This window comes from Odocoileus virginianus, chromosome 23, assembly GCF_023699985.2.
Source record: "Odocoileus virginianus isolate 20LAN1187 ecotype Illinois chromosome 23, Ovbor_1.2, whole genome shotgun sequence".
NCBI lineage: Eukaryota > Metazoa > Chordata > Mammalia > Artiodactyla > Cervidae > Odocoileus > Odocoileus virginianus.
The window spans coordinates 45,816,748-45,830,453 of record NC_069696.1 but is presented as its reverse complement, the minus strand read 5'-3'; the positions used below and the strand labels follow the sequence as shown (position 1 = coordinate 45,830,453).

Genomic DNA, 13,706 nt, shown 5'->3' with positions numbered 1-13,706 from the left:
ATCCTAAGCAGCCAGCGCTAATGAGAAAGCTGGAATGAGGGAGCTCTTAATTGGGTTCTGATTTAAGATTTCACTGCTTGCTGCTTTGTGTAACAACTAGTAACAGAGACCTAAGGATAAACCCCCTGACCTTACAGTCTTTGTTTCCTTACCTACAAAGTGATGAAGTCATTGGTTTCAGACTTTTCAAGTTTGAAAAGTTTCATCTGGGACAAGTGTATGTCTGTGCACATGCTCTATAAGTGTCCCGTGTGTGTGATGAGAACTCGGGATTTACTCTCTTAACAACTTTCATATCTAACTGGCAGCAGTGTTAGTTATATTTATCCTGCTATACGTTACACTGCTGGGGCTTCCCAGGTGGCTCAGTGGTAAAGAATCTGTCTGCCATTGCAGGAGATGTGAGTTTGATTCCTGGGTCAGGAAGATCCCCTGGCAACCCGCTCCAGTATTCTTGCCTGGGAAATCCCATGGATGGAGGAGCCTGGTGTGGGCCACAGTCCACGGAGTGGCAAGAGTCGGACACGACTGAGCACACGTGCATACACGTTATACCTCGAGTGCTTCTTTAGTCTTAAAATTGGGATTTTGTACCTTCGACTAGCTTGATCCACTTCTCCCTTCCTGAATCCCCTATCTCTGGTAACCACAAATCTGATCTCTTTTCGTGAGCTTGTTTTCAAAGTATTAATGACTTAACAGCACTGTGTTAGTTCCTGGTATAGAACATAAAGGTTTGATGATTTGATATTTCTGTACATTTCAGATGATCACCATGATAACTCTAGTTACCATCTGTCACCATTCAAATTTATTACATCATTACTGTGCTCCCCACACTGTGCTTGACTGTATGGTGACTTATTTATTTTGTAACTGGAAGTCTGTACCTTTTGGTCTCTCTTACCTTTGTGGGTTGAATCTTAACGAGCATTGGTATATTTTTAACTTAGTTGAGATCTTACTTTTTAAAAAAATATCCCCAGTAGAAATATAAACAACTAAAAGAATCCATATGTTAAAAGCCTGATGAATTAATTTTTTTCATTTTGGGATTTGAGTATGATTAAGTGATGTATTTGTTTAGTAACTACTGCTCTACACAGTAACACAGTTGCAGATTGCTTTTTTGCAGAGCCCAGGGTTCTAGAAAAACCTGGATTCGCTAGAAAAAAGGTCATCAATAGATGTGTTTAATAAATGGACATACTAGGATTACCTCTAGCAAGCTATACAGAATTGACATAAAGAACAGTTTTATGTAGAGTTTTGTCTTTTTAGACATAGTTTTAATAAAGTCATTTGTATGAGTATACATTAGATACCATGCTACTACAGACAAAAGGAGAGAATGTCAGACTTTCATGCTGGCAGTCTGATGTCTAGTAGGAGATGCTTCATTTGCATACAGCAGTCAGTGAAACCTCAAAAGTTTCCTTTCTATCAAGCCGATCTATTTTAACTGTACCCAGTTCTCTTGTTCTTTCTTTTACTGCTGTGTCATTTGTTCAAATGGCATTTTTTTATATAATATGAAAAATAACTTACACTACCAGTGAAAACTCTTTTTAATTACAATAACTGAGGATGATGTTATTGGATGGTATTGCTGTCAATTATTTTCATAAACAAAGTATTACAAGAGATGAATACTTGTCATTGCTCTTTTGTCATAAGCCATCTTATATAAAAGCTTGCTTCTGGTTTTTGACCATCCTTGGGGCAGGCTGTATTCATTTTGAGTTCGGTCACTTCACAGTGACTGAATGTGCTTGGTTTTAAATAGTACTTGCTTGCTAGGCTTTTATTCTTTCTGTATGCTATGCTTTTTATACGCAGTATATTTGAAATTTGCAGAAAGGAGTAAGTCAAGTGCCTACTGCAGACTCTGACTATTAACATGCTGGTGCACTTGCCCAGAGCTTCTCTTATGAGAGAGAGACGTTTACGTCACAGAGGCAGTTTATAATGCGTGTGTGCTCAGTCGTGTCCTACTCTTTGAGACCCCATGGACTATAGCCCGCCAGGCTCCTCTGTCCTTGGAATTTTTCAGGGAAGAATACTGGAATGGGTTGCCGTTTCCTCCTCCAGGGGATCCTCCCCACCCAGGGGTCAAACTCTGATCTCCTGCCTTGGCAGGCAGATTCTTTACTCCTGAGCCACTGGGGAAGCTGGCAGTTTATAATAGGCTATATTTACTTATTGAATATGTAAAATGTGCCAGCCATTGCTTAATCGTCTACAGGTACTAACTTATTTAATCCTTGTATAATCCTGTGAGGTACTGTGCTATTGTTATCCCCATTTTATAGGTAAGGAAGCTGAAGTGTGGAAGTTAATTGTGCTAGGAGCTGAAATTCAGTCCAAGGCAACTAGAATCCATGCTGTTAACCTCTAGCCTAGTCGTCTTTCACATTCCTTCTTGGTCCTCCACCCCATTCCTTCCCTGCCCCAGAGGCCGCACTCCTCAAGTTGGGCTATCTCACTGTTCATACTTTTTATGTTTGCTGCCTATTATGTCCCATAAACATCGTACATCGTGGTTTAAAGAAAGGTGGTATCCTCAGCTAAATAGAATCCTGTACCTTTTCCTTTTTAATCTTGCTTTTTGAGATCTATCCATATTATTGCATTTAAATCTAGTGTATTTTAAGAGCTAGTGTATTTTGTGCTTTATTTATCCGTATGCACAACTCCTGATTGCCAAAATGAATAAAGCAAGAGTTTCACATGAAGTGGATTACATACAGAAGGCCCTTCCTAACTGTTTTCAGGGAGCCACTGAACATCAGATAAGGCTCTCTGCTTCATTGCCTGAGCTGCCTCGTCTGTTACAAGAGGGTTGGATTGGATGGGCCAGCCCAGAGCTCGGAAAGGCTGCACAGTAGAATGCGACAGGTTTCCCTGCTCTTGGCATGGGTAGCCTGAGTTTGGATTTAGCATTTATCCAAAATGATTCCCACACAGGTATTTCAGAATTGCCAAATATTTTTCTCTTGCTTTCAAAAATGTTTTCACATTGGAAGGCTCTCAGGTTCTTCTGTCTATGCCCCAAACTTCACTTTGAATGGTTTTTTAATTTGAATGGCTGCTCTTAAATTTTCAGCTACCACAGGTAGTTTACCTGGAGCTTTGAAATAACCGGATAGAGATGAGGGCACCACTGAACAGCCCTTTGAAAACACTTTCCAGAACATTTTGGTGCTTACGGGGTTGCACACACTTTTGCTTTTCCAAAGTGTTTTTCCTTATCATCACCTGTGGCTGGTTCTTTCTCTTCCTTCTTGCTTAATGTAACCACAGTTCTGTATTAGCCGGTGTTGCAGTACCTTCAGCCTACACAGTTTTTAGCAGCAAGCATCTGTATTTCTGAATGGGTTTTTTTTTAGATTAGACTGGAAAAATATTCCAGGCTGTTAAGGAGGGAAAATTCTACATAATCGTATCACGTTTTGTATCTTAGGAACGTGTTGTGGGCTTCCACGTACTGGGTCCGAATGCTGGAGAAGTGACCCAGGGCTTCGCAGCGGCGCTCAAATGTGGGCTGACCAAAGACCAGCTGGACAGCACCATCGGAATCCACCCCGTTTGCGCAGAGGTGCGTCTCCACACTCTCAGTTAAGGCTCGGTAGCGCCTGTCCGTGTGTGCTCAGTCATGTCTGACTCTGTGTGGCCCCCATGGGCTGCAGCCCGCCAGGCTTCTCTGACATGGGATCCTCCACGCAGGAATGCTGCAGGGGGTCACCATTTCCTGCTCGAGGGGATCTTCCCGATCCCGGGATGGAACCCGAGCCTCTTGTGTCTCCTCCACTGGCAGGCGGATTCTTCACCACTGCAGCACCTGGGGAGCCCACTGGATAGTACCGTCGTGCTGCTGAACAGTAAAACCATGAGAGGGGTTTATGCGGATGTGCTTCAGATCGTTTATTTATCGTGTCATAAATCATTTTCATGGCAGTCAGCTGATGACGACATTCATACCCAAAAAGAGCACCAGTCCCAGTTGTCCCTGAGCTCCCTGGGGGCTGTGACGTTGTCCCCTTGTTAGCTTTCAGTGTCAGAGAGCGAGGGTGAAAGTGAAGCTTGTGAAAGGTTAAGCAGATGACAGGAGGACTGGGACTCCCCGGTGGGGCCTCTGGGTGTCACTGTTTCTCCACGCCTGTCAGTGCTCATCCACCAGCCAGTTACTCACTGTGCTACGTGTCTACACTGGAGAACCTGGAGGCTGGGGGGGTTACCTCATCCAGAGGCTTAGGTACCGAGCTGAGAATTGCAGCCTGGACGAATGTTCTCATTTCCTTTTGCTCTGTCTTTTCCCTGAGTGCCTTCCTCTATACTAATAGGCACCTGTTTAGTGACCAGGGCATTATTCACAGAAAACTTTGTATATGTTGTTTTGTTTTGTTTTTGAAAATTTGTTTTTGTTTTGTGAAACTGAATTTCAAAAATGATACATAAAAATTGACAAGAGAATAGATTTTAAAAAGCTCTGCAAGCATCTGAATTGCAAGCAATTCTGAGCTTGAAGATTGTGCAGTGTATGTTTTATTCAGTGTCACGAGTAAGACTGTCTAGGGAAGGAGAGGAACCAGTTAGTTTCATTCTTTTTCAAAAACAGTTAGTTTCTTGGGGATGACATAACACACTGTTGCAACTTAGGCGTTTAGGAACAACAGAAATGTCCTCTCTAAGAGTGCTGGAGGCCAGAGTGTGAAAGCAGGGCCATGATCCCTCCAGGACCTCTGGAGACGAGGCCTTCCTTGCCTTTACAGACCCTGTGGTTGCCGGGAAATTCTGACTTTTCTGTTTGTAGACATATTGCTCCAGCCTCTGCCTCTGGCTTCATGTGGGCTTACCTGCTGTGTGTCTGGGTCCAGATTTCCCTCCTACTGTAAGGTCATGGATTAGGGCCCCGCTGATCCAGCATGGTTTCATTTTCACTTGGTTACATCTGCAAAGGCTCTGTTTCCAACCAGGGTCATGACGTTCACCGGTTCTGGGGCCTAGGACTTGAGCTTCTCTTTCTGGAGGACTTTATTCAACCCACGATGGTGGGTATGGTTAAAAGTCTAGGATACTTTAAAACAAGTCATCTTCAACTGGGATAAAGACACCCCTTCCCAACTTGGTTATGCGAGTGTCTAGTTTTTTAATCTGAATTTGGTTCTCAGCAGACTGGTAAAAAGGCTGCCGTGAGCGTGGCTCCTGCTGCCTCACTTGGTCGTGCCGTGTCGTGACCCAGTGGCAGCACGCGGCGCTGTCTGCAGGCTGACTGCCAGCTGGGCAGAGGTGCGCTGGAGAAGGCAGGCGTCCTCCTGAAGCCCAGGCCCGCAGAGAGGTCAGCCAGAGGCCGCCCCCGCGGTGACCGGGCGTGCGGGAAACCCTCTTTAAGCCTTTGCCGCTGTGCATCTCCATCTGCTGTTTCTCTTCTGACTTTGAAGCTCAGAGGTGAACATGCACGCTTTTCACAGGGCTTTTCTCTTCGTCTTGTCTCCAAGGTGGCGACTGGTCGGTGAGATTGAGGCCCGCTGCCGCTGTCTCCCTGAGTGCGTCTGCCGTGCAGCCGCGCGCCTCGCTCCGCGCTGGGTGCTGGGGGGCAGCAGGGCTTGGAGTCAGAGCAGTGAGGCAGGTGGGGAGGGCCGGGCACACATCTGCGCGGTGAGTCCCAGGCTAAGGACAGGTGCACAGGGGCGTTTGGGACAGGAGGGCCGCGAGGCAGTTCTTGCACAACAGGAGAAGAAGGCGTTCGTGGCAGCCCGTCCGAGGGAGCACCAAGTATGAGAAGCCTGTGCAGCCGAGATGAGGGTTATTTGCGGGCCTGACAGCCCTCAGGACTGCTGCCGCAGCGCACACCAACTGTGGGTGGTTTGTGCCATTTCAGTGAAAGAACTGGGTGATTGATTGCACAACCTTTGGCTCCGCAGTAGTTGCCTGCAGGAGTTGATGCATTCCTTGGTGGAGGCTTTGCTTTTTTGGAGGAAAGTCGTTTGCACAGGATTTCCTTCCGCTGTGGAAGGTGGAGAGACTGCTGGTGTTTTGACTGAAAGCCCCTCAGGGTTGGTGAGAGGGGGAGTCTCAAGGCCTGAGGCGTCAGTGACACACAAGTGTTACTCAGTTTGAGGCTGGTGTGGCCGGTTATTTATCCTGGACATCTGAGCAGTAATAATTGAGGAGGAAACTGATCACATGTGATTTTGAGTAGTGATTTCAACTAATTAAGTTTATCTATAGAGAAAAAATAAGGGCTTAAGAAGAAGGAGCATCAGAGACAAGACCTGTGAAATGTCTTAAATGAATTTGTGCCAAACATCAGAAGTTTCGTTTCATTAATAGTCAACATAATCACAGTCTGCAGTGAATGGGATGAGGGGATCTTGTAAGGCTCGGAGGGGTTGGCCGGGTAAGAGATGTACATGCCTCCCATAGTGTTTATTTACCCTTTTGTGAGAGTGTTCTTTGTCCTGGGATCAAAAAGCTGCCTCTGCTCATTTTTTAAAAATATATTTTTAGGACAATTGTAAACCAGGTCTGTGCATATAAGATCCATGTAGGAATTGACCCTGTTTGTTTTTTTCCATATAGACTAACCAGCTATGATGGTTTGGCTTGCCCTGTGTCTTTAACATGTTTCCAGTAGAAGAGAAATAGATAAGAGCTCTTTCTTTCTCCTTCATTTCTTTCCATTTTTGGTGGGTTTAGTTTTTTATCCACACATCCTACAAGTTCTATTTATAAATTAATTCCTGAGAAATAAAACATAAGCTTGCAAATTCACAAGCGTGAAATTTGCTTTAATGTATTCCCTTGCTCATTATTTTTCTTCCCTTAAAAAATTGGAAAGAGAATTTGTTTGATGGTATTTTAAATTGCCTGTAATACCAGCATCCGAACACAGCTATTTTCATTATTGCATATTATCTTGCTGTTCTCATCCACAGTCACACTTTTTTTTTAAACAAAGGAGTTATATTGCTCTTCAGAAAAAGAGTTGTGCTAGTTTACAGCGTCATCAGCTTTGAATTGGAGTGCTCGTGAAAATGTTGCAAAATTCAGTGTAACTTTTTCTGTAATAAGTTTAAAAGAAAGGACTATTTCAAGCCTTTTCACATATCTTTGTTAATAAGGATGAACTTCTTATTATTTTTGGGAATGTGAATTGTTCTCACATTTTCTTCTGGGTTCATACTTTAAATGTTTTACTAGCCATTATTACTTGGGTCTGACTTTTTTGCGGTGCCACTGATAAATTGGCATAGAGGGGAAAAAAAGGCTTTGTCACTGCTATAAGGCTAAATAGACTAAGGATTTTTCCCAGTATTGTTCCTCCTTTACACAGAAGTGTTTTCCCCTCTTATTCACAAGTATTTTTGATGCTGATTCCTATTGCTTTGACCTGTAGAAGTCAAAACGGCCTCAGTTTCTTGTGCTTTCCTATTTGTATTAAAGATACATGCAGCTGACCAAAGAGGGTGTCCAGGTGTGCTGACAATAAGTCTTGCTTCACTGGGGTCTCTCCCAGATCAGCCATGGCTTCTTGTCTCAGTGAGACACTCGCTTGCTCGCTAAAGTGAAGTGAAAGTCTCTCAGTCGTGTCCAGCTCTTTGTGACCCCATGGACTATACAATCCATGAAATTCTCCAGGCCAGAATACTGGAGTGGGTAACCTTTAACTTCTCCAGGGGATCTTCCCAACCCAGGGATCAAACCCAGGTCTCCCACATTGCTAAACACAAAATTACTTTATGTTTTCATGCCGGAGCAGTGTGGATAGTCAGTTTGGGTGTGGCTTTGTTTTTGCCTGTATGCCTGGCGGGGCTTTGAGGGCATCACGGATCAGCTGCAGCCCAGCTCCCATGCCGTTGTCACTCCAGGACCCAGCTGGTGGGGCAGCTTCTGGGGCCACTGTGGCTGAATGGCAGAGGGACGGGAGTGCAGGAAAAGCGCCTTGGTGCTCAGGGCTGGTGTTCACAAGGGATGCTTTCCACTTGCCCACCTTGGCCAGAGCAAGCCCCTGTCCCCACATCCATGTCCAGTGGGGCAGGAGTGGATAACATGTCCATACAGGGTCATCACAGGGAGGTGAAGGCACCATTTGTTTTGGAAACAGAAATATCACAGTAGTGTGAACACGAAGAAGGCTCAGATTTGACAGAGAGGAAGCAAGATACCTAAGACTTAGGAATGGATGATGTATCAACAGGGTGGAAGCGGAGGGACCGAGAACCAGTTCCAAGCGCACGGCCTGAGCAGCCACGTAGCAGTGCTGCCAACCGCCGGGAGGAGCTGGTCCCAGGGAGACGGAGGGTCAGTGCCGGACAGAGTGAAGTGAAGAGGTGTGGGGCCGGGCTCGCTGTCATGGTGCTCAGGAGAGGCGGTGGCTGGGGAGGCCCAGCCTCAGGGGATCTCTCCAGCTGACTCAGTCTGCCTGAAAGCGAGTAGTCGACTGAAGGAGATCCTGATAAGCGTATCTAACAGCAGAGAGCTGAGGATCAGCTCAGGAAGGGGGCACACGGGACTGTAACCACATCATGAGGCTCTCTGAGCTGGGTGGGCACAAGGGTGTTTGGAATAGTACACTTTATTCCCTTCTGTGTACCCAGAATATTTCATGGCATGTTTCTTGTAGAGAATTAATAAGCAACGAGGGAGATTGTTTTAACCACTTCATGAATCACATGCTAATAAGTGCTTTATTAGCTAGACCCTGCATTCTCTGTTTGACCTAGGTGAAATGCTTGCCTTGGTCTTCTCGCTCCTCTCTTGCATACATTCTAAGTACTCGGCCATGTCATCCTTTGTACGTATGCTGTTATCTCAGCTCCCCTGCTGACTTTCATCCCAGTGTCTGACCCTCTCGTGTTGTCTTTGCCCCTGCAGGTGTTCACGACTCTGTCGGTGACCAAGCGCTCCGGGGGAAACATCCTCCAGACCGGTTGCTGAGGTTAAGCCCCAGTGTAGATGCTGTCGCCTAGATTCCGAACCACCGATGTGTTTCTTGCCCAGGTCCAAGGCAAAGTGCTGCAAAAGGCTCTCGGGTTTGGCACCTGCGTGTCCGTGCTTACACTCCCCAAGGCCCGCTTGGATCTCACGGGTGGGAGGCGATTCGTGGAAGGCAGGCAGCGTTGCACTGGGGTCACCGTGATGGACTCAAAGCTGGCTTTTGGCAGAGCATCGGAGCGATGCGTCCATGAAGTCACCAGCCCCAAGCCCCTCGTGGTGGGTGGTGATGGAACCGTCAAAGCAGTTTTCTCTTGGCCTTTCCTTTGTGGGTTTTCTTAGACTCACTGTCAAGCTATCTAATGTTGGTTCTTTTTTTCACTTTTTCTCCTCGGTGTTAGTGATACTAGAGATGATAGCAAACAATTTTGGTCCAAAAGCAAGTCATGGCTACCATGTGCAAATACAAGCGACTCATCGCGAGGAAGGCATGGGGAAGCTCCCAGGCTTGTCCCCGGAGAGACTGCCCTGTGGCCCAAGTCTCCTCCCAGAACAAGGGAAGCACGGCTGGCCAGTTTGCTCACGTGCCACACCACTGGTGATTGTTTTTAGTTCTGTTTAGAAAAGGCAGTGGCTACCTGGCCAGGCTATTTGAAGGAGTCTTCCACTACAGAGAACTTGGTAGTACAGTGTGATTTCCACCATTCCTCATCATGGAGGCAGATGTACACCTGAAATGGGGAAAAACAAAAAAATGTCATTGTTTAGTCTGTTGTGTGCTGGTCTAAGTGCGCTGAGATCTACTGCAATGGAAAACATTTAGCGCTTGTTTAAAACTGTTTTGGGGAGTAGCTTTTGCTTTAAGCTGAAATCACAAGATACCACAGCTTTATTTTTCATGTGTGTTAGGTATCTATTTCTTTGAGAACTATGTTCATAGGAAAAAAATCTTTCTACACTTGACAATTTAACTCTTGTGGTCATTGCTTTGTTTTTAAAAGGAAGCTGTTAATATCATAATTTATTATTTTTGAACACAGGTGGATGTGAAGGATTTTCATTTAAAAACCGAGTGGTTTTGACTTTTCCTGTTGACCATACTTGGTGGGATTTGGGCAGAAGTGTTGATGCTCAGCCAGCATTCCAACTCAGATTATCACAAAGAGGTATTAACCCTGCAGTTAGAGATTTCCGGCTACAGCTACTGACAGTGCGTTATACCTAGGCCATTTCCCCTCTACAGAAGTAGGGTGTTAAACGTGCTGTGGACGGCAGGCCTCCCACCAGCAGTTCTTGTAGCCCCCCAGCCCCCTTTCGGGGTCTCAGCCACAGCACTGAGCGGCTGATTCCAAGGACATTTCTCGATCACCTCAGGGAACTCGGTGTCCACCCAGCAGTCGGTCAGCAGGGCCCCTGACCTCGTCTGTCCCACGGCCCTGCCTCACCCCGCCCCATCTGGTTGTGTGGAGAGAAGGGAAAAGGAAAAAGAGAGGGGAATTGAGGCAGCTGACTGTGTTCGGTTTTATTTATTATTTTTTTTTAATTTTTTTCCCCCCCTCCAAGTCTGCCAATCTCTGAAACTAAAACACAGGCAGTACAGGGTGATCAAGCCTAATCATGTTGTGATTCTGTCTTCTTCGTGGGATGGAACATTCTGCCCCCACAAGAAGAATCCCACTTTATAGACTTGTCTCTGTAATTGCCTGGTGTATTGAAACTCATTAAATTCCATGTATTTTTGTTATAAATCTTCTGGAAGAAAAAAAAAAGAAAATGTGAAACATTAAAAGGTATTAATATCCACTGTGCTGTGCCTTCTTACTGAATGGTAGTTTCGGGCTCATTTGCCTGAGAACTGAATGGACTTCAGGGCTCATGTTGGTGATGCTGAGAGCTCGGGTGCTAAGGTTCACTGATGCTGTGCTGTTGGGCCTGGTCTATGTGCAGAGGTTCATATTTTAGTCTTGTTGACCCCTTGCAGGTGGCAGGTAGCGTGTGAGACTTCTCAGCCTCCATATTTGGGGCTTCTCCAGTGGCTCAGTTGTAAAGAATCTACCTGCAATGTGGGAGACCCAGATTCTATCCCTGGATCAGGAAGACCCCCTGGAGATGGTCCACTTTATCTAGAGAACCTGGACCAGAACAAACAGATCTCACCTTTGAAAGTGTATGTGGTCAGGTAGGGTGGGTGAATCTCCTCCACAGATACTAGGTACCAGGTACTGTTCTAGGTGGGAGAGTTCAGCAGTCAACAAGAAACATCAGTAATCCTCGTCAAAAATTATATAGAGGGAAACAAGCAAAAATAACCAAATAGGTCAATTGTATTGAATGTTGGATGGTGTTAGGTACCCTGGAGAAAAACCTAAGCAGAGAAGGGGAGAAGTCTGTAGGGCGTGGGGAGTGGAGTTTTAATGAAGGTGGTGGAGGTCGACCCCGTAGAGAAGGTGACATTTGAAGACAGAGGTGAAAGCGATTCCGGGGTCGGGGTGGGGGGAAGCATTTCAGCAGAGGTCACCAGATGTAAAGGCCCTGAGGCAGAGAAGGACTGGGTTGGGGAAATGTCTAAGTGTAGCGTGGTGGGTGAAGCAGAGAAAGAATGAGTCGAGGTCAGAGAGAACAGGAAGGGGCAAATCAGGTAGGATCTAGAGTGGGAGCGGCTCTGAGCAGCGGAGGGTGGTCAGGAGCGCTGGGGTGGCGGGGCTGAGGGCAGCCTGAGGCCTTGTGCTGGGTGGAGGGCGCCGCAGTGATCCAGGGGGGAGCGGATGGTGTTTTAGCTGAAGGTGAGAGGAGAACCAACAGGACAGACGCACTTAATTTGAGAGTAGAACCAAAAGGACGTAGTGTTGGGTTGAATGTGCGGTGGGAGAAGGAAAGGAGGATTCCTCTGTTTGGGGCTTCCACACCGGAAGGGCTGAGGCTAGAGGAGCCATTTCACTGAGATGGGAAAACTGGAGAAGGAGCCGGTCGGAGGGGACATCAGAAGCTCGAGTTTAGGGTGGTGGGTCTCAGGTGCAGGAGGCAGAGGTGGTGCTGGGTTTGAGTCAGTGTCTACACAGCAGGTGTAACGGCGGCCACGAGATGAGTTGGTGGTGGTGAAGGAGGGAAGGGTGTAAGGGCAGTTTTGGGCCCCGTATAACTTGAGAACTATACACCCTCGGCTCCTCCGTTTTATCCACTACATACTATGAAAAAAAGACCTAGCGTTTATAAAGACATTTGAGACCTTTTACAAAATGCTTCAAAATATGAAGGAAAAAAAATCAATGCAGCAAAATTCTAATGGATAAATCTTTAAATGCTTCCCATATTATTTTAGCCAGTCAAATACCGTCGGATCCATTGCCCCTACATTTGTTCTTGTGTTTGGTTTAATTTTTTGTTTTTTGCTGCACTGGGTCTTTATTGCAGTGCTAGAGCTCCAGAGCATGCAGGCTCAGCAGTTGGGGCCTGTGGGCCTAGTTGCTCCCTGGCACATGGGATCTTAGTTCCTGACCAGGGATTGAACCCGCATCCCCTGCATTGGAAAGTGGATGCTTAACCACTGGACCACCAGAGAAGCCCCCACTGCTCGTGCATTTGTAAATGTTAGGTCGAACACAGGAAGGGCTGCATTCATTCATTCTATGTGGAATGATGCCGGAGTAATTCAGGCAAGCACCAGGGCATGGGGGGAACAAAGGCCTTACATTGGCCCTGAGAGGAGCTGTAAAGAGATGAGACGTTATTAATGAGAACTGCGGTCAGGACTTAGAGCTGCACCTTCAGGTCACTTTCTGTGCAGTGACTTGTCCTGTTAGTCTCTGTAGGAACCCTCAGAACTGTGGTGCCTGGTTTTCAGGTGAGCAGGGTAAGGTTGGGACTCACTTGGTCTTTTATGCAAGCTCCCATGGCTTGTAAAGTGCAGAAAGGGGAGGTGCGCCGCCCAGTGTCCGCCTCTGTGAAGAGCAGGCTGCTGCTTTGCAGCCCTGTTAACTTTGCTTTAAACATAAGCTACTCTCCTGAAGAAACAAAGCCACAGAGCTAAAAAGTTGCAGAAAATCAAAATCAAAAGAAAAATACCTTAGCAGATAATGCCAGAGAAGCTCAACTACTGTATGTATAACTATAAAACAGCATCAAAACTAGGCATAAAACAGTAAAGACCTAAATGTATATCGTACAACCATAAAGTTTATGTGGTAAATACCAAAAGTATCTGTAATGTAGAGGTGGAGAAAAGCTTCATATACCATGGCCTCAAGGTATAAACCATAGGGAATGTCCTGGCGGTCCAGTGGTTAAGACTCCATCTCTTACTGATGTGGGCCTGGGTTCAATCCCTAGTTGAGGAATTAAGATCCCACAAGCTGCATATTGTGGCCAAAAAAAAAAAAAAAAAAAAAAATCCACAAAGCATAAGGCAAAATGACTGCATCAAAAAGTCTGACCACAAAGACCACCGTGGAAAAGTTATTAGCATCAGGTGACGGCAATTTCAGTGTCTAAAACTGACAAGAGATTTAGACCCAGGAGACAGTGAGGAATTCTGGGTCATCAGTAAGAAGACAGGAGCCCCAAAGGAAAGGAGACAAAGGACACTGACTTGGTTATTCCTCGCGGAGGAAACCCCAGGGTTTTAACAAGAGGGCTGTGTGTGTGTTCAGTTGCTCAGTCACGGCCAACTCTTTGTGACCGCATGGACTGTAGCCCACCAGGTTCCTCTGTCCATGGCACTTTCCAGGTAAGAATACTGGAGTGGGTGACCATTTCCTGCCCCAGGGGATCTT

The 13,706-nt window shown here is 46.2% G+C and overlaps 1 protein-coding gene across 1 annotated transcript in view; it reads left to right on the top strand.

Annotated features, from left to right (window-relative positions):
• The window catches only part of TXNRD1 (thioredoxin reductase 1), a 60,108-nt gene extending 49,368 nt beyond the window's left edge, over window positions 1-10,740 (top strand). The window contains exons 14-15 of the mRNA XM_070454029.1: window positions 3,464-3,598; window positions 8,878-10,740. Coding sequence (XP_070310130.1) covers window positions 3,464-3,598; window positions 8,878-8,940 — 198 coding nt within the window. The 3' untranslated portion in view covers window positions 8,941-10,740. The remainder of the gene's footprint in view (window positions 1-3,463; window positions 3,599-8,877) is intronic.
• The last annotated feature ends 2,966 nt before the right edge of the window (window positions 10,741-13,706 follow it).